At 37.4% G+C, this 27,121-nt stretch overlaps 3 protein-coding genes across 5 annotated transcripts; all 3 read right to left on the bottom strand.

Annotated features, from left to right (window-relative positions):
* Positions 1-1,232: 1,232 nt before the first annotated feature.
* On the bottom strand, positions 1,233-4,613 carry sc:d156. Of its 2 annotated transcripts, none has more exons than XM_087284877.1 (7): positions 4,436-4,613; positions 3,353-3,712; positions 2,985-3,239; positions 2,795-2,885; positions 2,337-2,418; positions 1,762-1,853; positions 1,233-1,584 (listed from the first exon to the last, which is right to left on the bottom strand). In XM_087284877.1, exons 1-7 carry the CDS (start codon positions 4,464-4,466, stop codon positions 1,527-1,529), a joined length of 969 nt encoding a protein of 322 aa, XP_087141003.1. In that variant the 5' UTR covers positions 4,467-4,613; the 3' UTR covers positions 1,233-1,526.
* Positions 4,614-8,777: 4,164 nt separating this feature from the next.
* On the bottom strand, positions 8,778-11,209 carry LOC110438018 (sialoadhesin-like). The gene is made up of 5 exons (XM_087286368.1): positions 11,170-11,209; positions 10,988-11,078; positions 10,553-10,628; positions 9,054-9,145; positions 8,778-8,968 (listed from the first exon to the last, which is right to left on the bottom strand). Exons 1-5 carry the CDS (start codon positions 11,207-11,209, stop codon positions 8,911-8,913), a joined length of 357 nt encoding a protein of 118 aa, XP_087142494.1. The 3' UTR covers positions 8,778-8,910.
* A 12,974-nt stretch (positions 11,210-24,183) lies between these two features.
* On the bottom strand, positions 24,184-27,121 carry LOC100535079 (B-cell receptor CD22-like). Of its 2 annotated transcripts, XM_087284969.1 has the most exons (7): positions 26,914-27,121; positions 25,929-26,091; positions 25,726-25,814; positions 25,378-25,611; positions 25,186-25,276; positions 24,808-24,871; positions 24,184-24,364 (listed from the first exon to the last, which is right to left on the bottom strand). In XM_087284969.1, the coding sequence occupies exons 1-7, from the start codon at positions 26,942-26,944 to the stop codon at positions 24,308-24,310; spliced, it is 729 nt and encodes a 242-aa protein (XP_087141095.1). In that variant the 5' UTR covers positions 26,945-27,121; the 3' UTR covers positions 24,184-24,307.

Here is a 27,121-nt window from a genome sequence, read left to right as displayed (position 1 = left end):
TAGGTGGTTTTGTAGGTTAGTTTTGTAACTGTTTGGTCAAGGGTCATAAGATATGTTGGTTATAAACACTGTGAATACTTTTAAAAAAAAAAAAAACATATAGCTTCAGTATTAAAAAAAAAAAAGTAATTCAGTGTTACATGTGCATTCCTGCGTTGTGTGATTATTAGCATTTTTCCTCTAGTCCTCTTTCTCTCTTTCTCTCTCTCCACCACACCACACAACAAAACAATTCCTGTCATGTTGCAACAAATAATAACGTGACTAAGTTAATTATTTGGAAAAGTGGCAGAAGGTAAATTTTTTGATGAATCATGTTGAACTGCATCCCAATCATCACAAATACTGCAGAAGACCTAATGGAACCCGCATGGACCCAAGATTCTCACAGAAATCAGTCTTGTTTCAAGTTTGGTGAAGGAAAAATCATGGTTAGGGGTTAAATTTAGTGTAGGGGCCTGAAAGAGATCTGCAGAGTGGATGACAACATCAACAGCCTGAGGTATCAACACATTTGTGCTGCCCACATTACAATCCACAGGAGAGACAAATTCTTCAGCAGGAGAGCGCTCCTCATACTTCAGCTTCCACTGGTGTCTCCACCACAATATTCTTAAAAGCAAAGAAGGTTAAGGGGCTTCATGATTGGTCAGCCCAGTCACAAGACATGAACATTATGGAGCATGTCTGTGGTAAGATGGAGAGAGAGGAGATGAAGATGAATCCAAAAAATCTTGGTTAGTCTTGATTTTTTATTCTTATCCTGCAAGAACACTTTCTTTGCCATTCCAGATGACTTTATTAATAAGTTATTTGAGTCATTGCAGAGATGTATGGATGCAGTCCTCCAAGCTCATGGGAGTCAAACACAATATACATTTTTTTTCCACTGCAGCATAACTTTACATTCTATACTGTACATTATTTCTGTTAAGTGACAAGACTTTTGTCTAAGCAAATGGGACCTTACTGTCCTGAATAAATAATAAAAAATTAATGCTTTAACTCCTAACTCTTACTTTAAATTAAATGGCACAAAATTATTTTATCAGTCTAAAAATGCTCAGAAGATTTTAATTAATAAAAGTAAGGAAAGCTGGTTATTTACGTTTGGATTCCTCTGATATATTATATGAAAGCTAATGCAGGTCAGCCATGATCAATCATAAACACGGGAACCTCTTACAATTAGTTTATAAATAAACTTCACAAAATGCTTTTTCAGTCAAAAACAATGTTCATAATAATTTAATGTATGTTTGTACAAGAAAAAAACCTATACATAGTCATATGCTTCCTCTGTTTTTTAAAGAAGTTTTTATCTGTCATGCAAGGAAGTTTCCATGAATGCGTTGCTTTCTATTGTCACTTTTCTTCTTTATTAGCAGCTTCAAACATAGCAAAACAAGACTGACACTGAGAGAGGTGTTGAGGATGTCAGGTTTTCTATCTTTGAAGGACATGTTTGTATTTCTTTTACACACACACACGCACACGCATGCACACATGCACACACTTGTATCACATCAAGCAGTCTTCACTGCGCTGTAAATGGATTCATTCTGCTCCTCTGTGTTGGCAGATCTATAAATAAAGACGATCAATTCAGTCAAATACTGTACTCATATCAATTTGCACAGCTTCGAAAAATAAAAATAGTGTTACATTATCTCCATATCCACTGATCCATTTCTTAAAACATTTAACATTTTTTTTAATGCAATACCTTTAAAAATCTGATCTTAGTAATTAAAGACTCACATTTGTTTTTGGGATTTAACGTCGATTTCTTTGGGTTTAACGGTGACATACGTATACAGCACTTCATCTACCTTTGATTCATCCACTGCTTCCTGTGGGTTTGAGTGAGAGGTTGAGTTACACTTTATCACTGTCCTGCTAATTTTTATAATAATAGTACATAATAAAGCTTTTCTTTTCATTCCCTTTTCATTCTGAATAATGAATTTACAGGAGGAGCATAATAAAACTTAAATTATGCATTTCAGTTTTTCTCTATTTCTTTGACTCAAATATTAAATGAATTATTTTTTTTCATAACAACAAGTTCAAATCTCTGAACATTTAGCTTCTTGTTCACATCAGATTGGAATTTCAAGTTGCAAATGCTTTGGCACATGTGTGTAAACTATAACTGAAGATTTTATTATACACTACATGTTTTTCGCAGTCACTTTGGTACATTATACCATCATGCAAACATGCTATACCAGTCTCTTGATCAAAACCTTCGTTCATCTCTCAGAAATAAATATCAGCGTCAATGAACACATCAGTGCTAGTTTTCATGAACATGGTTTTGCAGATATACTTACAGTTGCTTGGCAGATGTTGTCATCCGAAACTCTGGTTCCTTCTCCTACTTCCTTTAGGTTTTTTTGAGTTTTTGCTTTCCTTCTTAAAAAAAAAAAAAGTTAAATTAACGCACCCTTTGATAATCTCAGGATAGGCGCTTAATTGTTAAGTTAATTGTAAATCATTAAATAGATGCATTATCTGATCTAAAACAGATCTCTAGGGTATACATGCAGTGTAATTTGTTTCACAAGTCATCACCATTTGTTTTCACCATCACCTTCACCACCAAAAGCAAAACACTTCTGTAAACTATGAATTCACACATGGTTTCAAAGCTAATTTTAAAACTGTTTCTTCATCTGGAATGTTTTAACAGATCCTTTTGTACTTTATGAATGTTGAAATGTCCACTGTTGTTTCCTTTAGAATGACCGAGAGACTTATTATGAGTGCAAGTATAACTAAAAACTTCTACCTTCTTATAAGAAACACAGCTGCAATAATGGTGAACACAAGCGAGACTGAAGACACAACAATAATCAGAAGAGTTGAGGACTCAGAAACATCTGTTGAAGACAACAAAAAGTGTGTATATGCAATTTATATTCCAAATATGAATCTGATATAGATATGAAAAGGTTCATTTGTTTATTAGTTCCACCAACCTTCAAGGTAAATGCTAAATCCTCCAGATAAAGTGTTTGTAAAGTTCCTCAAAGAACAAGAATAATTTCCAAAGTCTTCAGCAGTGATGCTGTTTAAGATGAGGATTGGGTTTATTTGTTTCATCAGTTCACCATTCTTAAACCACTGAACCTCTGATAAATTATTAGTACAATCCAGTGAACAAGTCAAATTCACAGAGTCTCCAATTATTGTTCTTCCATTTGTTCTTGACCTGGACATGGAGACTTTTAAATCTGTCAGAAAAATAATTTAAAGCACCCCATAATGAAACACAGATTACTGGACTGAACACAAACTAAACATTGACAACAAAAGTTTTATGAATATTTATTTTTACAATATTTACCAGATACTGAAATGTTCACTCCGGGATCACCTGTCCACTTGCCTTCTGGAAGACTAGTAATAAATCTGAACTTATATTCTCCAGAATCTGTGAGCTTAATATTATAAATTAAAAGCGAACAATTTGAAGTTTTATCTCCAATGTTTTGAAAACTGACTGAATTATTGTTGGCTTTACTGTCAAAGACATATGGTCCAGACTCACACTTGTTAAAGTTTGAGTTCATTGAACACCACAGCACTTGCTTTACTGGGTTATTTTTACTTGGAAATTTAAATGTACAGGGAACAGGGACATTGGATCCTCTTGCAGCACAGATCGAAGGAGGATAATTTACATCCCACTCATCACTGAGAACACCTGCAGCACAGAACACTTCATTTCATTAATGATGTATAAAAATTCTGTATTTAACTCAAAATATCTCAAGATGAATATTGTGAGGGACTTCAGGATTACCGGAAACATTTTTTATATTTATAAATCATTAATGTATGATAATAATCTAACCTTAGTAAACATTAGAATACTAAAGTAATGAAGTAAACTGATACCTAAAACATTCAATATCCTTATTCGATTAGTGAAATGCAAATAGCACAGAACCATAAATATTTTGTGTTTTAGTTATTTATGGCACATTTCTTAATACTTCCAGGATAAAAAGAAAAAGAAAAAAGATTTATTAAATCGTCTCATACATTTGTTTTCAGACCCATTCTGGTCACATTTTACAATAATATTCCATCAGTTATAGCTAGTTAATGAATTTGATAATGAATCAATGAACAATACATTTACTACAATAGTTATTTATTTTTTTCAATATTGTCTTTCATTGCTAGTTCTTGATAACTCACAGCACCACAAACCGCTGACTAACATAATTTTGTATTTTCTTAATGCATTAGTAAATGTTGAATATGATTAATAAATGCTGTACCAGTGTTGATCATTCTTAGTTCACATTAGCAAATACATCAACTAACATAACTAAAAAATTATTAGTTCAAAACAGTAAATTACTTCCTTAAATGAAAAATAAGCAACACATAAATACTGCTTTAGAAAAATATTTCTTACCGGGCAGGAGGAAAAGAAGAAACTGTAGCATTTTGATCCACTGTTTCAGTTATTTAGCTCGTAGAAGATGTTTTTATTCAATGTAGAGACAAGAAGAAAAAAGCAGTAAAAGAAGAAGCAGCCGAGGGATAAATGCTAACATTTCCATTTCCTCTTCCCTTTACTGGCATCTGTGGTTCTGTCAAGAGAATTGAAATCTACATTTCACAACATGTTACTTTTGAAAAAATTTCCTTTGATTTTTAAAATGTTCTCAATAAAAACAAAAAGTTCTTTTAAAAAATTTTTGCTGAAAAAGAGTTTGGGGAACTAAAATAGTTCTACTTTGAAGTTGTTGCTAATTCATTCATTCATTTAAAATATTTTTTATTTTATTTATACCATCAATTTTCTTTTTAAAGCACTAACACATGCTGTTCATTAAGACCCAAGAATTTTTAAAGTGGTCTTGAACTGCTGAATTAAGCTGCGGTCACAGAGTTTGAGAGTGCAAAATTCTGTCATATGGCGCTACAAAAAGGGGATTAGACATTTTTTTTTTAAAATTGCTTTTATGTGTCAAAAGTATTCATCATATATTACAATTCATATCAATATATTTAGTTCTATATTTAGAGAAGATTTTCTTTATTATAGTAACCTAGGCCTACTCAAGTTTTTTTAAAGGCGTAAGGAATAACTGCATAAATTAATTTTGCATCAAAAAAGCATTTTGATATTGGTAAAGGTATCAATCATCGGCATATTAGCAGTCAAAACATATGCATTACTGCATAAATTATTATCCTTTTTTTTAAAAAGTCAAATATTGTGCATGTACACGTTTGTATCTAAAATGTTAATATCAATAAATTTTTGTACTTTTATTTCGGAGTGCAGATTGTATACGTTTTTACACACACACACACATATATATATATATATATATATATATATATATATATATATATATATATATATATATATATATATATATATATATATATATATATTTACTATTTTCCTAAGTGTATATCTACTGTAAGAAAATATCAGAATTCGGTACATACTTTCAGTATTAACTTTACTTGAACTTACCCGATTTAATCCTGTTTATATTAAATGAACCTGAGATACCAGTTTGAGATACCAGAACTGTTGCTATGACAACAAGTCTCAAGATGAGTTTTGAAGAACGAAATGATCCTGGATCATGTCAAATCATCAATATCCAAATATAGCTAATTGAGTATTCCACGTACGAAGAACGGACCCCAGCACATGGGGAAATCACATGACACAAACACAAAACCCTTGATAGTAGTGCTGGGGTTCCACATAATTAAAATAAAAAAGACTAAGTAAGAATTTAATTTATGGTTAAAAATTCTTCTAAATTTCATCTGAATGGTTAGTTATAATTTGAACATTAATCAGAAGAGAAAAATCTGATGTTTTATCTCCAATGTATTGAAAATTGATAAATTCATTGATGGCTTTGCTGTCATAGAAATATGGCCACAGTTTAACCCGGTGTCATAAAATCAGTCTGCTGCAGCTGACGCTATTGCTTTGTCATTAATCTGTAAACACCTCAGGGATTGCAATTCAGTGGAAAGATGACTTTTCATTTGCATGTTGTTTTTATATAAATATACCTACTATTTTCATCTTCATGGGTTATAAATAAAATATGATAATGCTAATAGCTTAATACATTTTATTTGACTTTTGGAGATCACCAAGCAGCCACAGGGGTCCCGACCTCACTTTGTGGCTCCCAATAAATAATATATGCTCTACATAATAATGTAAAATATGCTTTATATGCATACTTTCAACCAATATTTTAACTAAAAACATGAAATATTTTGTATTAATCTGCTGCCATTTTCTACAACTAAATGCTCTAAAAACAATCTTCTTATTTAAATTTTTATTATTAATTGTATTTAGGTAAAATAATCATAATCTAGAGGCCTTTGCCTTTCATATAAGCCACTTCTGACACCAAATGATCAACTAGAAGTTATTATTTGTTGTATCTAAATCTTGGACAGGTGACAAGACTTTTGTTAGGTAGCGTATGTGAAATGGTACACATTTGGCTCTCTGTGTCTATGATTTATAACACGGTCAAGGTCAAGAAAAAAGTGGCTGTAGGCAGGAGCAGTTTTTCAGCTTGTAATCAGTTTGGAAGCAGTGTCATTTTCTCTGTTTCAAAGCAAATGTGTTGTTGACAGTTTTAAAATTTGATTGTTGTGTTCAAAAATGTCCTTAAAATTTATTATAATAGAGTATGAATGACAAAAGTGTTTGGACATGTTTAAAAATGTGTTCATTGTAAGAATTTTGTGTGAAAGCAACACCCCACATTTCAAAAGCATTTGCAATTTGTTGGAAGGAATGAGAAACTCTACTATGTTGTGCACAAATGACTAAATGTTTTGAGAAATGCTGTTGTGGAAATGTAAATAGTGTTGTGTGAAATGCACCAAAGCCACTGAGTTACACTTCACACATTTTTCTAACATAGTTTCCATCGTGTTAAATTGTTATTTGCACTGATGTATGTAAAAATACTCAAGTCTAACAAGTGAGTTTTTAGTTAGTTGTTTGATTCTATGTAAATTATGTGTGGTGCCCTGAATGTCATGAAATATATTGTTGAATAATGAAATAACTAATACAAATATCACAAAAGCTTTATTATGCATGTTGGATTTACAATAGAACATATATATATATACATAGTTGAAGTCATAATTATTAGCCTCGTTCGATTTTTTTTCTTCTTTTTAAAATGTTTTCTAAATGTTGTTTAACAGAGCAAGGAAACTTTCACAGTATGTCTGATAATATTTTTTTCTCCTGAAGAATGTCTGATTTGTTTTGTTTCGGCAAGAATAAAAGCCGTTTTTAATTTTTTAAACACTATTTTAGGGACAGAATTATTAGCACCTTTAAGCTATATTTTTTCTCGATAGTCTACAGAACAAACCATCATTATACAATAACTTGCCTAATTACCCTAAACTGCCTTGTTAACCTAATTAACCTAGTTAAACATTTAAATGTCACTTTAAGCTGTATAGAAGTGTCTTAAAAATATGTAGTAAAATATTATTTACTGTCATCATGGCAAAGATAAAATAAATCAGTTATTAGAAATGAGTTATTAAAACTATAATGTTTAGAAGTATGTTGAAAAAATCTTCACTCTGTTAAACAGAAATTGGTGAAAAAATAAACAAGCAGTTTAAAAATTCAGGGGAGCTAATTATTCTGACTTCAACTGTATGTATATATCACAATAAACAATGGGTATGTAAACGTATAAGCCTAAAATAAACATATAAATATCAGGAAGCAGTATAGCAAATTAACTGGTGTAGGTCACTATTTGTTAGCTTAGGCTATTCACAAGCTTATCGAGCTTGAAATAATCAAATTTGTGCAAGAAATGTTATTTACAGCACTATTAGCTGTAATCCACAACCCCATCAAACAGTCCTGAGCTTGCCTTTATGACAGACTGGAACATGAGCAGAATTCTAAATATACAAATGCAAACTGCCATTGTTAGCTTTTACAATCAAAAGGAAAGATACAGTGTGATACTAAAAAAGTACATACTTTTTACGACTTCAGCTACTTGTAAATGTGTGTGTGTGTGTGTGTGTGTGTGTGTGTGTGTGTGTGTGTGTGTGTGTGTGTGTGTGTGTGTGTGTGTGTGTGTGTGTGTGTGTGTGTGTGTGTGTTCATCTTTGTACCAGTAAAATACAACACTCTATGTTTTGTTTATCTAATATCTAATGAATGTAACAGTGTGTATTTGTAACTAGTATTTTTAAGATCAAGTTTGCACAGTTAATTCTTGTTGCATGTCCACACTCTCCAGTGACCTGAAAGGTTTTAATTTGCATAAAGGTTTACAATTTACCTATTTAAGCTGATCTTAGCTTGTCGTTTTAATTGGGTTGAAGCTCTTGTATTGCTATACATTTTGTAATTGTTTTATGTCTTTAATTTTAATTTTTTGCTATTGTTTTTTTTTTTATCAAGAAACATCTAGGCCTAAGATGTTTTCTTTAGCTTAAATGCAACTCCTAACTTAACTTACTTTAAAATTAAATAATACAAAATGCTTTTATCTGTAAAAAATAATGCTTATAAGAATTTAATTTATGTCTGTTAGAGAAAAAAAATACATATATATGTACATAGTCATATTCTTGCTCTGACAGTTTCAGAGCTGAAAACACACATTGTTTTTTAAAGAAGTTGTTATTTACTTTATCATACTAAGAAGTTTCCATTAATGCATTGCTTACTATTATCGAATTTTCTTTTATATTAGTACCTTCAAATATAGCAAAACCAGACTAACACTGGAGGAACACTAGAGGAAGTGTTGGTGATGTCATGTTTTCTATCTTTGAAGGGCAGGATTGTATCTCTTTTACACACGTGCACACACACACACTTGTATCAAATCAAGCAGTCTTCACTCCGCTGTAAATGGATTCATTCTGCTGCTCTGTGTTGGCACACCTAAAAACAGATCCATCCTTTAAAACATATATTTTTTTTAAGTGCAATACCCTAAAAAAACTGATCATAGTAATTAAACACTCACGTTTGTTCTTGGGATTTAACGTCTGCTTTTTTGGGTTTAACGGTGACACTCGTATACAGCACTTCATTCTCCTTGGATTCATCCACTGCTTCCTGTGGGTTAGAGTCAGAGGTTGAATCACAGTTTTTCTTTGTCCAATGCATTAATTTACCTTTGACTTAGTTCCTTATTTATCAACACAGCAGAATGAACCGTCAACTATTCCAGCATATGTTTTATGCAGCCGCAACCTAGTATTGGGAAACACCCATACACTCTCACATTCACAAACACACACTTATACACTGTAACGCATGTCTTTGGACTGTAGGGAAAAACGGCCCAGAGGAAACCCACGCAAACACAGGGAGAACATGCAAACTCCACACAGAAATGCCAACTAGCGAGTCCCGATTTTCTTGTTGTGACAATTGGTCATTTGTGCACATCATAGTAGCAGTTTCTCATTCCTTACAACAAATTACAAATGCTTTTGGACATGCATCAATTGCTTTCATACAACTCTCTGCTATTTACAACATTATCATTTGCTTATGCCAGTCAAAATTAACAAAACTTGTAAATACTGAATAGTCATTCCATATAAAACTATAGTCCTCATTTCATTACTTGAGTCATTACATACAAAAAAACATACAAAAATGTTGAACTAGTTGTCAAAATTGGTCAAGCAAATAAAAAATTTTTTAATCTTTTTTTTTTTTTTGAAAATGTCTTGGTCACACTTTACAATAAGGTTCATAAGTTAATGTTAATTAATGCATTTACTAACATGAACAAACAATGAACAATACATACTGTATTTGTTCATGTTAGTTAACGTTAGTTAATGAAAATACAGTAGTTCATTGTTAGTTCATGTTAACTCACGGTGCATTAACTAATGTTTACAAGCATGGACTTGAACGTTAATATTGCATTAGTAAATGTTCAGTCATGATTAATAAATGCTGTACATGTGTTGTTCATGATTAGTTTATGTTAGTAAATGCATTAACTAATGAACCTTATTGTAAAGTGTTACCAATGTCTTCTAAATTGAACAATTTGATGAATGATTCACAGACCTATGTGTGTTGTAGGCTTAGCTCCAATATGTCCTGCAATATTGTGTACAGTTGTGCACAGCTCTAGTCTACCCAAAGAAAGTTTATGTTTGTTGTAAATAAGGGTGTATTCATTCTTTTGCACAATGCTGTGAATATATTAGAATTGTCAAAGAGCAAGTGCAGTAAAAATGTGAAACATACTCAGTGTCTTGTACCCAGATACTTGACTAAATGCAGTAATATCTAACTTTACTGTAGTTTTCAAATGGCTGTGTAAATAGTATCTAGTGCTGTCTTGACCATTTTCAGGGCGATTCCACAAAATCTGCATGCAGTTTTAAATTAGAAAAAATGTACAGAGTAAAATACTGTGAAAATTTTTAGGTTTTGCAGACATATACAGTTGCTTTGCAGATGTTATCTGAAACTGGCAAAACATGAATTACTTACGTTTTCTTGTGAGATCAGGCTGGAAACTCTGGTTCCTTCTCTTACTTTCTTTAGGTTTTTTTGTTTTGCTTTCCTTCTAAAAAAATAGACAAATTGACGCACATTAGCAAAAGCACTATATTGATGATACATAAAAAATATTTGATCATTTTAGGATATGGGCTGAAATAGTTTTTAAATTATTTTAAATAATTTTAATCATTTTAAATAATTTCTTAAATGCTTTATCTGATCTTAAACAGTTTGGTAGTTTCTCTATAGGGTATAAAATCAGTCAAATTTGTTTTAAAGTCATCACCACCAACAGCAAAACTCTTCATCTGGAATATTTTAACAGATCCTTATACTTCATGAATTCTAAAATGTCTTCTATTATTTTATTTAGACTGACTGAGAGACTTTTTATGAGTGCAAGTATAACTAAAAACTTCCTACCTGCTCATGAGAATCACAGCTGCAATGATGATGATTACAAGCGAGACTGAAGACACTACAATGATCAGAAGAGTTGTGAACTCAGAAACACCTGTTGAAGACAACAAAAAACTAAAAACACTAAAAACAAACAAAACTTTCACAACAAAAGTTTTATGAATATTTATTTTTGGAATATTTACCATGTACTGTAATGAACACTCCAGGATCACCTGTCCACATGCCGCTTGAAGAATTAGTAATAAATCTGAACTTATATTCTCCAGAATCTGTGACTTTAATGTCATTAATCAAAAGAGAAGAATTTGAAGTTGTATCTCCAATGTATTGAAAATTTGAATTATTCTTGGCTTCACTGTCATAGACATACGGCCCAGACTCACACTTGTTAAAGTTTGAGTTCATTGAACACCACAGCACTTTCTTTACATGGATATTTTCTCGTGGAAATGTAAAATTACAGGCAACAGTGACATTGGATCCTCTTGCAGCACAGATCGAAGGAGGATAATTCACACCATAGCCACGAACATCTGCAGCACCTGCAACTTTATTTCAATAATGATTTAATTAATAATAATAGTGTGTGTTACTATATGTCATTTCAAAGAAGTTAAAGTTAAAATATCTCAAGATGAATATTTTATGGGACTTCGGGATTACCTAAAAGGTTTTTCTATTAATAATTCATTAATGTCAAAAACAAAAAGCCTTAATCAACATTTATGTGCTAAAATAAAGATGTTTACTGATACCTAGTAAAAAATTCAATATCCTTATTTGATTTGTGAAATGTAAATTAATTTACTAATAGCACATTTCTGATTACTTCCAGGATTAAAAAAATAATTTAAGATGTATTAAATGGTCTCAGACATTTGTATTCAGACCCATTTGAGTAACATTTTGCAATATTGTTCCATTTGTTAATGATAGTTTACTAAGACCAAACATTGTACAATACATATACTACAATATTTATTCATCTTTGTCAATATTAGTAAAGGAAATTACAGCCTTTCGTTGTTAGTTCTTGAGAACGTAGCACCACAAACTGCTAACAAGCAAAATTTTGGATTTTATTAATGTATTAGAAAATGTTGAACTAAGATTAATAAACGCAGAACAAGTGTTGATCATTCATAGTTCATGTTAGCAAACACATGAACTAACAGTAATAATGGAGCATTATTGAGAAATGTTACCATTAATTCTTTTATTGCTTAATGAGTGATTGTGGATTTTTTAAATGTCACATTAAATAATTCATAGATAAATGGTTTCAAAAGATTATGCTAGTTCAAAACAGTACATTAGTTCATTAAATGAGGAATAAGCAACACATAAATACTGCTTTAGAGAAATATTTCTTACCGGGCAGGAGGAAAAGAAGAAACTGTAGCATTTTAATACAATGGCGTTTTTATGTCACTGCAGAGTCTTGGACAAAAGGCAAGAAGATAAAAAGCAGTAAAAGAAGAAGTGGCTGAGAGACAAATGCTAACATTTATATTTCCTCTTCACCCCTAAACTCTTAACTGGCATCTGTGGTTCTGTCAGGAGAACAAACTCAGAATCTACGTTTTACAACATATTCGTACTTCTGAAAAAGTTTAATTTGATTTTTAAAACGTTCTCAATGAAAACAAAAAGTTATTTTAAAAATATTCACTAAATAGAGTTTGGGGATCTCAAATGTACTATGATGTTGTTGCTAAATCATTCATTCATTTTAAACATTTTTTTAATTTTACTCATACGATCAGGTTTCTTTTTTTTAAGCACTAACACGTGCTGCTCATTTATGACCAAGAATTTTCAAAGTGGTCTTGAACTTTTATATTTATTTCTTTTATGGGTTCAATTAATTAAAGGTGCAGTAGGGGATTGGTCCGTGTACGTTTTGTTCATTTGTTTTCTATTTTCAAACGGAATAAAGGAAATGGAGAAAACGGCCGTTTTTCCGTTTTTCTTTTGCTCACGAGAAAACGAAAAACGAGATTTTGGCTGGATTTTCGTTTGTTGGTTTAGGGTAGGAAAACGGATAAACGACTTTAAAATTCATTTTACACATATAGGCGGTGCTGAAACGCCCACTTTCCTCTAATTGGTTAACCAAATCTGCGCTCGTGACGTCGTCCTCAAAATAAAAGCCTTACACGCAGGCTTTTAATTATTATTATTTAATTATATATTAACTAAGTTTACATATTCTATCATTTGAACCACACACAGTTAGCAGGCTTACATTCATTGCGTATGTATAAATTAAATAAAAACGTAAAGCAGTATTCTTAGACATTTGTCATTAAAATAAGGTCATAGTTCACTGCGAAGCTTCTTGCTGCTGTGCACCTGATGCTGAGCAAAGAAAGCCATTTCCGAGCAGCACCTGGTTTACATGATTGTTTCAGAGCAAGGGCTTTATAATAATAATAATAATAATAATAATAATAATAATAATAATAATAATTATTATTATTATTATTATTATTATTATTATTATTATTATTATTATTATTATTATCAGTTACTAGTGTTTTTATTGTTTGGTGTGTTTTTTTTTTCTTTTTAATAGTTGTTAGCAGAACCAGAATAAGAACACTTTGGGCCCTGCTATAAAAACAAAGGGTACCATTTGTTTTCATTTATTTCTTCCTATTTTAATTATATATTGTAATTATTTATTTGATAATTAATACTATTTTATTGTAACGCCAAAGTAGGCCTGTCTTATTATTTTTTTTATTATTAAATTTGCTGTTATTGTAGGCTAGATGGCAGGCTTTAAATTTTTTTAATAACATTTACTCATAACCTTACTAATTCGAGAGCCGAACCTAAAAAAGTTTAAGTGCAATAAGCCTGTACAATAAAGGGAGCCGCAATGCATATTTCTAGCGCATTCTTTCACTCAACAATTATTGCTGGAATAATGAAAAAAATTTCAAATTAACTAATTAAACACATTATAGTTGATAAAAAAATTCTGTCTAGTAGTTCCGACAAACAGATGAGCTCGCTACATGTGCGTTGCGCTAATAATTTGACATTTGCTCTTCTTGAGAAAGTGCTACAGCGGGCCCTGCTATTTCACATATAAGGTTAGTGATACGTATTTTAAATTAGTATTGCACATTATTCATTCATTTTCTTGTCGGCTTAGTCCCATTTATTAATCTGGGGTCGCCACAGCGGAATGAACCGCCAACTTATTTAGCAAGTTTTTATGCAGCGGATGCCCTTCCAGCCACAACCCATCTCTGGGAAACATCCACACATACACACACACTTATACAGTACGGACAATTTAGCCTACCCAATTCACCTGTACCGCATGTGTTTGGACTGTGGGGAAAACCGGAGCACCCGGAGGAAACCCACGCAAATGCACTACACTACTGAATTAGACACACAATCTCAAAAAAAAACTTGATGCTTATTTACATTATCTAAAGTCATTTCTTACGAGGTAGGATCTGTTGTTGTATTATATATTTTCGTTTTAATATGCAAATAATTTTCTTTAATTTGTAATAGGCCTATTGTCCCTCATTGCATAAAATAACCAGCCTTTGTATTCAATATGCCCAGATTGTCGGAACTACTAGACAGAATTTTTTTAGACAGAATTATGTTTGTAAATTGTCCATCCAGTTTGACGCAAGCTAAACAACATTTTGGCCTGTTTTGCTTATTAAATGAGTGATTTTCACGGAGAAACAAATCATCCATCCACACAGTTTTGTATAGGACCTGTGTGAACAAAAATATACACTTCATCATAGCCTATAGGAAAATGTATCTGTTTAGAACCAATTTTGTGTTGTATAATTAAAAATATTAAAAATACAATAAAAAAAGGAAAAACATTTGAAGTGCAATGCTGAAAGTGAAATAGTTCCATAACCTGTATTATAACTGTAGTCACTCTAGATGACAAATCATCCGTTGCGCCGGTCAGTTTCACCTTTAATCAAGAATGTGCCAGAACCAAATGAGAATATTTACAGATTACCTCAGAATGAGACCTCGGTCTGTGAAGGATGCAGAACACAGAAACTCGTTGAGAATGGAGATGCATGTTAGATGTTTTATATCCCTTTAGATATTGTAAATCAACAACAAGTTTTTATAGAGACTGTGTCATGTCTTTTCTTTGACGCACGCGCTGAACAGCCCCGAAAAGGCGCCTTTATTTAGCCTGTAGCCTAAATAATAGTTTAGATTTTATAACATATAATGTTCCATTACTTTAAATGTATAATGTTTTTTAATATTTATGGATTATATAAAATATATAGTTTATATCAATGCGCTCTGATCATTCAAGGATCATAATGCGTTGCATATTCTTCTTCTTCATTAGGCTTGATTCGTAAATTGTGTATTTTATAAACTGATCGTTTATAAGGACTAAGCTATTAATAACTGTAATTCCTCGAATGGAAAAGTCTTGATTAAGGAAAAAGAGAACTTAATTCGACATATGCATATAGTGCGCTTATTTCTGCGCGTATTGCGCGCTTTACCGAATTACCTTTTTTATTTTTTATGCACTATAAATGCATCTGGCAGCACCGAAAAGAGCAAATGCCAAGTTATTAGCGCAGCGCACAGACAGCTAGCTCGTCTAGTCTGAACCAGGGGTTTTCAAACTATTCATTGCACACCGATCCCATTGCATTTTATTTAGGATAAACCACTTATTTAAAATTAATTAATTAAAAGGTGCGTACTCTCCAATACACCACTGAATTATAGTGTCATAATATTTAATAATTATAATTAAGATAGACACCTGACCTCCATTTAATAAACAATTTATTTGCCATACTCTGTTAATTTGAAGTTTAAAGTTTAAATCATTTATGTTAAACTTAAATTATTTAAAAACTTAAAAAGACTTAAATTTAGTCATTTAAGACATTTTAGGTCATAAGTTTACATACATTGACCGTTGCATTTAGTAGGCCTATTCTGGTCTAAATAAGCTTTTTGCATCTTAGGTGTTTACACACACAAATTAAGCAGTTTATACGTACATTTAATGTTACTTTGAAATTACTTTTGATGCAATAAATAATCCTAAATAGTTGAAAGTGATAACATATTCTTGAAATGTAATTATTTTATAACTATGAAATTTATTACTAAACAAAGTGAATCATTATGAATTTGCCAAGAAATAATCCACTTTACCACTGTAAAGCAATGCCCCACACTCAATAGAACGGTAGAACCTGGACTGTATGATATGTTCTGTATGTAAAATAGAGAAAATAAGCAAGATGCGCAGTCTCGTGCAGCCTTAGTGAAATATAGCGCGTCACAGCAATGAACTATATAAAACCACCCTTGAAATGCTGGCGATCTTAATTTTTTCAGCCTACACTGACTGAGAATAATGTTGCACTATTTTATTAACAAATAATTAGAATGTTTTTTTTCCTTCAACACATTTATCATTACTTTTGCCTGTGCAAGTTTTTTGCGCGCGCTTGAGCGCGAAGGCATCTATTTTCAGGTGCAAGATGCCACTTTGGGTGGTACCAGCACACTCTGCCACACCTGTGGCTATGTCCCTGCTACAATAATAATAACAACAACAACAACAACAACAAAAATAACAAAAAACAATAATAATAAGACAGGCCTACTTTGACGTTGCAATAAAAAAGTATTAATTATCAAATAAATATTTACAATAGGCTAAAGGCATATATTAAATTAAAATAGGAAAAAATCCAATAGAAACAAATGGTACCATTTATTATAGCCCCATGCAGGGTCCAATGTGTTCTTACAACCATTGAATAACTAAGTAAATAATAATAATAACAATACTAATAATAATAGGCATAATAATAATAATAATAATAATAATAATAAATTATTATTTTATACAAAGTAGGCTATTATTTAGGCCTACAATAGCTCTGAAACAATCATGTAAACCAGGTGCTGCTCGGAAATGGCTTTCTTTGCTCAGCATCAGGTGCACAGCAGCAAGAAGCTTGGCAGTGAACAATGACCTTATTTAATGACAAATGTCTAAGAATACTGCTGATTTACGTTTTTATTTAATTTATACATACGCAATGAATGTAAGCCTGCTAACTGTGTGTGGTTCAAATGATAAAATATGTCAACTTTGTTTACATATATAATTAAATAATAATAATTAAAAGCCTGCGTGTAAGGCTTTTATTTTGAGGGTGACGTCACGAGCGCAGATTTTGTTGACCAATTAGAGGAAAGTGGGCGTTTCAGCCCCGCCTACATGTGTAAAATGAATTTTAAAGTCGTTTATCCGTTTTCCTACCCTAAACCAACAAACGAAAATCCAGCCAAAATCTCGTTTTTTCGTTTTCTCGTGAGCAAAAGAAAAACGGCCGTTTTCTCCATTTCCTTTATTCCGTTTGAAAATGGAAAACAAATGAACAAAACGTACACGGACCGGGGATTGTCTTCAGAAACATTTTTTGTTGTGCTGGTTGAAAGGCTCTCCGAATTCCAATAGTTATGATGAAAGTAAAAGATCTAAATTTATAGGCCTATTTTTAAATCCTGGGTAATGTATAAAACAAAAAAATGTTCATTGTTGGGCCGTTAATCTCCATAATTCTGATAAGTATAGCCCAAACTGTCAGCAAATGTAGTTCCCCTTCGGGGGGAACTTCAGCACTATAAGTGGATTTGATTGTAAAATCCACGCATTGGGAGGTTCGGTTCAGAAGCTACTCGTCTGAAAGAGTATTGAACGGGCCAATTAAGAATGAATTGGCAGCGCAAGCCTGCGCAGGTGAGCGGCATAAGCAATCAACTGAGTATATAAGCTCACCTGGCGCCAGCAGACGCTATCCTTTTCGCTTCAGAGACTTTCTGATCGAGTCGATGAGGGTTCCTCCTGCTGTGACCAGCGATTCTGAGCGAACGAGAGCATTCTCCCGGTCCAGAGTGTGTACACGCAGTGGCAGACGGTCGAGCTGGGTTTCTCCCTTGCCTGGCGTTCTTTGGGTCCGGTCCTTCAGAGCGGTGCGTATAAAGTTGCAAACTTCACAGAAAGAGCAACACAGTCGTGCAGCACGTCCTTATCAGGACGGCGCTCCGACTGTGCGTTTCTGGATGCGGTGGTTTCCTGTCCTCGGATGATGGGCGCGGGCACTGCGTTACATGTCTGGGGGTCCAGCATGTTAATGCGCTGCTCGCGGGCAGTTCATGTCGTCATTGCGATGCCATAACTGTTGCGCAAGATCGCGGTTAGCCTTTGCAAAAGGGCGAACCACCCCAGTTGTCCCCTGCTCTGCAGCGGGCACTCGGGCAGATCTGAGGGTTTCAGCGAGAGATAATCCGTCGCCCACGGGCCCGCGGACCTCCCGCTCCTCTAAGCGCTCCATCCAAGCTGCGGGCGGGGGAAGCGATCCGTCTAACAGATGGTAGCCCTTACGCCCGATGACACCGGAGACCAGATGTCCACCGCGGCATCGGAGGGTGGGCTTTCATTGTCCGATGATGATCCAGACCCGCTCGCCCCCTTCGGGCTGGTGAGCGCTGTCACTACGGATCCTGAAACGGACATGTTAGCCGTGCTTTCCCGGGCTGCTTCGGCCGTGGGTTGGAGATGGTTTATCCCCCAGCTCCGCGGCCGGACCGACTAGAGGGGCGTTCCCTTCTTCCCGGAGGTGCACAGTAGGCTCACGCGGTCTTGTAAAGCACTTTTTTCTGCTCGTGCTGCGTGTTCCTCCACCCTAACCACTCTTGACGGTGAAACAGCCAGGGGGTATGTGGCGATTCCTCAGGTTGAGTGCGCGATGGCGGTAAATCCGCGCGGCGCCTCTTCTTGGCGGGGTCCGCCTCGTCTCCCATCCAAAGCCTGTAAGTTATCTACCTCCCTCGGAGCTAGAGCTTACATAGCTGCGGGCCAGGCTGCTTCCGCCTTGCATGCGATAGCCACCTACCAGCGCTACCAAGCGCAGGCGCTGGCCGAGCTGCACGAGGGTGGGTCCAACCCAGGCTTACGAGCTTCGCACCGCCGCCGACTTAGCTCTTCGGACTACTGAGTCCGCTGCGTGTGCGTTGGGGAGGACGATGTCCACATTAGTGGTCCAGGAGCGCCACCCCTGGCTGATATGCGCAAAGTCGACAAAGTCCGCTTTCTTGACTTCCCCATATCCCCAGCCAGGTTCGGCGACACTGTCTGTGAATTCACCCAGGAATTCAAGGCGGTGAGAGAGCAGTTGGTGGGTGATGTCTTATCGGCGGTCCGTAGCCCGCTCCGCCCGCCGTGCCATTCATACCTGCTCCTCGCCAAAGGCGCCCGCCTACGAGAGCTGCTCCGCCCCCGCACACGCCTCCGGCGAAGCGAGCGCGTCGGGCACCTCGGAAGCAGGCAGCCCCCCTGCCCAGAACGCCGCTAAGTCCGGCAACGGACCGCGAAGCGCCCCTGGGACAGGCCATCTGGAGAAGAGGGAACTTGCTCTTTCCCCGCTGGAGGGCGGGGCCCCATTTCCAACGGCACTTTTTACTGCCATGAAAACATTATGAAAGGGCACTTTTCACTTCCCCAGATGTGACAGCCCGAAATCTGCCAGTCTGGGACGCTATGCTTTCTAGCTTGCAGATTCGGTGCGTTTCGCCAGTGGCTCACGAGCGCTGGGAGAACGGTCTCCTTTCTCCCACCCCTCGAGCCTCCCCTCCGGAGCTCGGGTTTGGAGTGAGAGCAAATATCTCACCTCCAGCTTTTCCGTGGGACCCGCGAGCTTCCCGGATCAGCACACCCACTCCGCGCTGCCCCACGGCTGGTACGTCAGCGATTGTAGCGATGAGTCCATTAGCGAGAGCTCTGCCTGCCTGGTTAGCGCGGGCCAGCTCTTCGCGGTGGCTCATACGCACAATCAGACTCGGCTATGCGATTCAGTTCGCGAAACGGCCCCCCAAGTCACGGGTGTGTATTCACCAGGGTCAGCCCCCTGTCCGCCCCTGTCTTGCGAGAGGAGATTGCTGTCCTCCTGGCGAAGGATGCAATCGAGCCGCTCCCTCCAGCCGAGATGGAGAGCGGGTTTTACAGCCCACGCTTCATTGTGCCCAAAAAGAGCGGTGGGTCACGGCCAATCCTAGATCTGCGCGTTTTGAACCGCTGCCTGCACAAGCTGCCGTTCAGAATGCTCACGCAGAAGCGCATCCTCCGGTGCGTTCGTCCTCTGGGTTGGTCTGCAGCATTAGACCTGATGGACGCGTATTTCCATGTCTCCACTCTTCCTCGCCACCGACAGTTTCTGCGGTTTGCGTTTGAAGGTCGAGCTTGGCAATACAAAGCCCTCCCCTTCGGGCTCTCTCTGTCTCCGCGGGTCCTCACCAAGCCCGCGGAGGGTGCCTCAGCGCCCCTTCGGCTCGCGGGCATCTGCATACTCAATTTCTTTACGACTGGCTGATTTTTGCCCTCTCTCGGAGCAGTTGATTATGCACAGAGACAAAGTGCTCTGGCACTTCCACTTGTGGGGGTTTCAGGTCAACCGAGAAAAGAGCAAACTCGCCCCCGTGCAGAGGATCTCTTCTCTCGGGCTGGAGCTGGACTCGGTCACCATGGCAGCGCGCCTCTCCGGAGAGCGCGCTCAGCTGATGCTGTACTGTCTGAGAGAGCTCGACAGTAAAATAGTGGTCCCACTGAAACTATTTCAGAGGCTCCTGGGGCATATGGCATCCGCAGCCGCTTCATGCCGCTCGGATTATTCTATATGAGACCACTTCAGCACTGGCTTCACGATCGAGTCCCCAGACGCGCATGGCACGCGCGCGCACACCGAGTCTCTGTTACTGCGCTGTGTCGCCGCGCCCTCAGCCCTTGGAGCGACCCCTCGTTCCTACAGGCCTGGGTGTCTCTAGAACAGGCGTCCAGTCTTGTTGTCGTTTCAGCAGACACTTCCAACACGGGCTGGGGGGCTGTGCGTTGCGGTCATGCGGCTGCGGACCTGTGGAAAGGTACCCAGTTGCATTGGCATATCGCCTGGAGCTGTTGGCAGTGTTCCTCGCTCTCCACCGTTTTTTTCCGGTGCTGGAGCGGCAACACGTGCTGGTCAGGACGGACAGTACGGCGGCGGTGGCGTATATCAGCCGTATAGGGGGTATGCGCTCTCGCCGCATGTCTCAGCTCGCCCGCCGTCTGCTCCTCTGGAGTCATCCGCGGCTGAAATCGCTGCACGCCATTCATATTCAGGCAAGCTCAACCGTGCAGCCGATGCGCTCTCACGGCAGCCTTGCGTCCTGGAGAATGGAGACTCCACCCCGAGTCTGTTCAGCTGATATGGGCGCGATTCGGGGAAGCCCAGATCGATCTGTTGCTTCCCCCGAGATCGCTCATTGCCAGTTGTTCTTTCCCTGACCGAGTGCTCTCGGCACGGATGCACTGGCTTACAGCTGGCCTCGGGGCACGCGCAAATACGCGTTTCCCCCAGTGAGCCTGCTCGCGCAGTTACTGTGCAAGGTCAGGGAGGACGAGGAACAGGTTGCTGGTTGCGCCTCTCTGGCTCAACCGGACCTGGATGTCAGAGCTCTCCCTCGCGATAGCCCTCCCCTGGCAGTCCCTTCGAGAGAGCACCTACTCTCTCAGGGACAGGGCACCACCTGGCACCCTCGCCGATCTTTGAAGAGATTTTTAGACGCGAGGAAGACTTAGGTAACCTCCGATTGCGGTGGCTAATACCGTCACTCGGGCTTGAGCCCCCTCCCCGAGCGCGCCTATGCCCTGACGTGGAGTCTATTCACTGAATGGTGTGTCTCTCGCTGAGAAGACCCCCGTAATTTGCCAGATCAGCGTTGTGCTTTCTTTACGCCGAGAGAAGTTGGAGAGCAGGCTGTCGCCCTCCACACTCAAGGTTACGTGGCTGCCATCTCCGCTCTCATAACGCGGTGGCTGGCAGCACCGTGGGAACGCATAACCTCATCATCCGGTTCCTCAGGGGCGTTAAGCGAATTAATCCACCCCGCCCCCTCTCATGCCCTCTTAGGATCTCGCCCTCGCTACACAAGCCGCGTCAGATCCCTTCGATCCTCGACTCAGTATCTTTCTGTCCCTGAAGACAGCTCTGCTGGTCGCGTTGATATCGATTAGAGGGTCGGGGACCCGGAGGCATTTTTCGGTCAGTGACTCGTGCCTGTAATTGGGCTGGCTTCTCTCACGTCCTGAGACCCCGCCCGCGATATGTGCCCAAGGTTCCTACCACTCCGTTTTAATACGAGGTAGTGAGCCTGCAAGCGCTGCCCTCGGAGGAGGCAGACCCAGCCCTTCTTATTGTCCAGTTCGCGTTTTGCGTATTATCCGGACCGCACTCAGAGTTTAGATCATCTGAGCAGCTCTTCGTCTGTTATAGCGGTCGGCAGCAGGGAAGTGCCGTACCGAAATAAGTTCCCACTAGATTGTGGATGCCTTTCTTTCACTATCAGAGCCGAGATGAGCCGCGTCCCCCGAGAGCGCGTGCGCACTCCACTCGGAGCTTCGCATCCTCTCGAGCGCGCACACGCGGCGCCCCTCTAACGGACATCTGTAAAGCTGCGGGCTGGGTGACACCCAACACATTTGCAAGGTTTTACAATCTGCGAGTGGAGCCGGTTTCCTCAAGGGTATTAGGTAACCCTTGGTGATTGAGGAAACAATTCGGTAGGGTGTTGAAACACGCTTGCTGCGCCATTTTCCCTAACACGGAGATACGTGCGCCTTTTTATCTGTCAGTAAAGTTCCCCGTCAGGTGAGCCCTGCAGATTCCTCCGTGGCCCCCAGCACTGACTCAGCGGAGGAGTCACTTGCTGACCCACTACGTTGTAGGTCTGCCCGCTGGTCAGCCCGCGTTTTGGGTAAAGGTGCCTGCTATGAGTGATCCCCACTAGGCGATCCCATATGCTTATTCCGCCACGGTTAAGTCCCCCCCCTGGGCGGACCCGTGTCTTCCCTCCCCGCTAACCACTCTTTTGCTATGCGTACTCCCCCTTTTAGGGCTAGTCCATATGTAAATTCTGCCATCTATCCCCCCTTGGGTAACGGATGGCCTCCGCAGCGTCCTCCCTATCGGGATTGCACGCTTCCCAACGTACTGTCGTATTTTCCTAGAATTATCTAGATGCTCACGACTTCCCAAAAAATATATATAAATCCGTAAAACTTCTGTTGAAGTAGGATAAATTAGGGCCAGGGACACGTTGGAGGACCGCGCCCCCCATGATGTGGGTGCGTCACGCTTGCTTGACTATCTCCTCATCGGGGGTGTTGGTAAGGTGCAGTCATTATGGCGCTTTCAATGGGCTCCCAATGCGTGGATTTTACAATCAAATCCACTTATAGTGCTGAAGTTCCCCCCGAAGGGGAACGTTCGAGGTTACTAAAGTAACCCTTCGTTCCCCGAGGAGGGGAACGGAAGCACTATACTCCGTCGCCATAATGACTGTCCCTTAGCTGTTGAAAGTCTCTTCAGCTTAAAAAGGATAGCGTCTGCTGGCGCCAGGTGAGCTTATATACTCAGTTGATTGCTTATGCCGCTCACCTGCGCAGGCTTGCGCTGCCAATTCATTCTTAATTGGCCCGTTCAATACTCTTTCAGACGAGTAGCTTCTGAACCGAACCTCCCAATGCGTGGATTTTACAATCAAATCCACTTATAGTGCTTCCGTTCCCCTCCTCGGGGAACGAAGGGTTACTTTAGTAACCTCGAACGTTCCTCTGCTCTATTAGTTGAATCTACTATTTTTTATGTTAAATCAGTGAATTACCACCATGCTTTTATTTTATTCAATTTAAACTAAAAATATTTTGTTATCTCAACTATTTTAGTAAATCTAAGTTGACTTAAAGTAAAATACGTCGTGATAACAAATCATGAAAATAATTTTTTACAGTGCATTAACGTTATGCACTATAATAAAAGTAAAAAAATGACTGAAGTATTTTTTTACTCAAAAATCTTTATTACTGAAGTATAAAATATTAGTTTAATTGTTTTTAGAATACATTGTCTTAAAAATACATAAAACATTATTAACAATTATATTACATAAAATATTGACACACAGTTCACTAATCTGTTAATTTAAAACTCATATCTGATGAACACCACAGTTTAAATGACATCACAACATTCTGTAAAAGATTATTGCAATGGTTTAAATGCCTGTCTGTCTTTATTTTAACATAAAAAACAGGAAACATGTTCTGCATCAATAGATTTATTGTCTGACTAAACAATTACAGTTACTGACGGTAGAAATATTAACTGCTCATATATTGGGTTTAATGTTGACATCTGTATCTTTATTATTATATGTCATCCTTTTTCACTCCTTCAGTGTATCCTGTAGGTTTGAGTAAACTGCTGATGCTTGAGTTTCAGCCTGAAAGCAAACAGAAGACAGAGAAGAACCAGTAAACATCACTGAATTTGCTATAAAAACATCTGATTTTATGAGAGGGGTCTGGATGCAGACCTAGTGCAGTGTAATCTGAGCTGCATTCAATGCTTTTTAATAGGCTCACCTAACCCCACACTTAGCCCTACCCGTCACAGTGATGTCAATCAATTCATTGAGTACATTGTGTCTGACGTTGCATTGCTGAGTGATGCAATCTCAGCTTGCATCATAAAGGCTGCATCCAGATACTATTGAATTTTACTGCCATATTTACACTGCTGACAAAACTATATTATTATCACTAACCAGCATGCTTTTTTACTGAAGAAGCTCATTGACCAGTAAAGCTTATATTTATGTTTTGTACATTTCAGGTAAACAATTATTATTAGTTATTTCTACATAGGTTTTAAATGTATATTTACAGTTATTTGTAGAGAGGCATAATGAGAATCCATGGGTTCTTCTCTTTCTTTTGCTGCTTTTCTTCTAAAATTAAAAAAAACACACATGAACATTAAATAGCAGAATTCAGACAAAACATCACAAATATATGATGACAAGGAGGGGGACTCCATTCTGAGAAAAACATTATAAAAAGATACAATTTAGTTTCACATCCACTTATTTTCAAAATTACAATATTCTTCTGATGGTAAATTCATCCATGAACTTTCAAAACTCATTTTTAAGAGAGAGTCTTCATCTGTAGTATTAATCTCCAGAGCTAATATGCACACTCTAAATTGTTGATTGAGAGAGTTAAGATACATTTGTGTGCAGGTAGCAAAAACTCTTTCTACCTTCTTATAAGAACCACAGCTGCAATGATGATGAACAAAAGCAAGACTGAAGACACTACAATAATCAGAGGAGCTGTGAACTCAGAAACATCTGTTGAAGACAACAAAAAATATTTGCGTGTAATATAGCTGCCATTTAGCAAATATGAATCAGATATATAAAAAGGTTTATATTTGCTAAGTTCTACATACTTTCTCCAGATAAAGTGTTTGTAAATTTCTTCAAAGAACAAGAGTAATTTCCAGTGTCTTCAGCAGTGATGTTGTTGAAGATGAGGATTGGGTTTGTTTGTTTCATCAGTTCACCATTCCTAAACCACTGAACCTCTGATAAACCACCAGGACAGTCCAGTGAACAAGTCAAATTCACAGAGTCTCCAGTCATTGTGCCATTTACTATAGAGCTGGACTTGGAGACTTTTAAATCTGTCATAAAGGAATTAAAAACAACCCATGATGAAACAGAGAGATTACTGGACTAAAAACAAACAAAACATTTACAACAAAAGTTTTATGAATATTTATTTTTGGAATATTTACCATGTACTGTAATGAACACTCCAGGATCACCTATCCACTTGCCCCTTAAAGAATTAGTAATAAATCTGAACTTATATTCTCCAGAATCTCTGACTTTAATGTCATTAATCAAAAGAGAACAATCTGAAGCTTTATCTCCAATGTATTGAAAATTTGAATTATTGTTGGCTTCACTGTCATAGACATATGGCCCAGACTGACACTTGTCAGAGTTTGAGTTCATTGAACACCACAGCACTTGCTTTACATGGATATTTTCTCGTGGAAATGTAAAATTACAGGCAACAGTGACATTGGATCCTCTTGCAGCACAGATCGGAGGAGGATAATTCACATCCCAGTCACGAACATCTGCAGCACCTGCAACTTTATTTCAATAATGATTTGATTAATAATAATAGTGTGTGTTACTATATGTCATTTCAAAGAAGCTAAAGTTAAAATATCTCAAGATGAATATTTTAAGGGGCTTCGGGATTACCTAAAAAGTTTTTCTATTAATAATTCATTAATATCAAAAACAAAAAAAGCCTTAATCAACATTTATGTGCTAAAATCAAGATGTTTACTGATACCTAGTAAAAAATTCAATATCCTTATTTGCTTTGTGAAATGTAAATTAATTTACTAATAGCACATTTCTGATTACTTCCAGGATTAAAAAATAATTGAAGATGTATTAAATGGTCTCAGACATTTGTATTCAGACCCATTTGAGTAACATTTTGCAATATTGTTATAATAATAATAGTTTACTAAGACCAAACATTGTACAATACATATTCTACAATATTTATTAATCTTCGTATATAGTAAAGGAAATTACAGCCTTTTGTTGTTAGTTCTTGAGAACTTAGCACCACAAACTGCTAACAAGCTAAATTTTGGATTTTATTAATGCATTAGAAAATGTTGAACTAAGATTAATAAATGCAGAACAAGTGTTGATCATTCACAGTTCATGTTAGCAAATACATGAGCTAACATTAATAATGGAGCATTATTGGAACAATTTACCATTATTTCTTCTATTGCTTAATGAGTCATTGTGGATTTTTTAAATATGGCACATTAAATAATTCATAGATAAATGGTTTTAAAACATTATGTTAGTTCAGAACAGTACATTAGTTCATTAAATGAGGAATAAGCAACAGATAAATACTGCTTTAGAGAAATATTTCTTACCGGGCAAGAGGAAAAGAAGAAACTGTAGCATTTTGATCCAATGGTTTTATTTAACTCACAGAAGATGTTTTTGTGTCACTGCAGAGTCTTAGACAAAAGGCAAGAAGAGAAAAGCAGTAAAAGAAGAAGTGGCTAAGAGACAAACGCGAACATTTCTCCTTCTCCATTTCAGAATCTACGTTTCACAGCATATTCATACTTCTGAAAA

This window comes from Danio rerio, chromosome 16, assembly GCF_052040795.2.
Source record: "Danio rerio strain M-AB ecotype USA chromosome 16, GRCz13ab, whole genome shotgun sequence".
Taxonomy (NCBI): domain Eukaryota; kingdom Metazoa; phylum Chordata; class Actinopteri; order Cypriniformes; family Danionidae; genus Danio; species Danio rerio.
The sequence above is the reverse complement of the archived record's forward strand: the minus strand, read 5'-3'. Positions and strand labels throughout refer to the sequence as shown.

Excerpts from the sequence above, each read along its gene's own strand:
- sc:d156 (XM_087284877.1), bottom strand. The coding sequence starts at position 4,466 with ATGCTACAGTTTCTTCTTTTCCTCCTGCCCG. Across the intron at positions 2,419-2,794 it reads GCTGTGTTTCTTATAAGAAG|AAGGAAAGCAAAAACTCAAA; the intron begins GTAGAAGTTTTT and ends TTTTTTTTTAAG. Across the intron at positions 1,585-1,761 it reads GTTAAATCCCAAAAACAAAT|ATCTGCCAACACAGAGGAGC; the intron begins GTGAGTCTTTAA and ends CTTTATTTATAG.
- LOC110438018 (XM_087286368.1), bottom strand. The coding sequence starts at position 11,209 with ATGTGGACAGGTGATCCTGGAGTGTTCATTACAGTACATG. Across the intron at positions 11,079-11,169 it reads AGTGTTCATTACAGTACATG|GTGTTTCTGAGTTCACAACT; the intron begins GTAAATATTCCA and ends TGTCTTCAACAG. Across the intron at positions 8,969-9,053 it reads GTTAAATCCCAAGAACAAAC|GTGTGCCAACACAGAGCAGC; the intron begins GTGAGTGTTTAA and ends ATCTGTTTTTAG.
- LOC100535079 (XM_087284969.1), bottom strand. The coding sequence starts at position 26,944 with ATGCTACAGTTTCTTCTTTTCCTCTTGCCCG. Across the intron at positions 26,092-26,913 it reads TCTTCTTTTCCTCTTGCCCG|TTGCAGGTGCTGCAGATGTT; the intron begins GTAAGAAATATT and ends ATTGAAATAAAG. Across the intron at positions 25,612-25,725 it reads AGTGTTCATTACAGTACATG|ATTTAAAAGTCTCCAAGTCC; the intron begins GTAAATATTCCA and ends CCTTTATGACAG.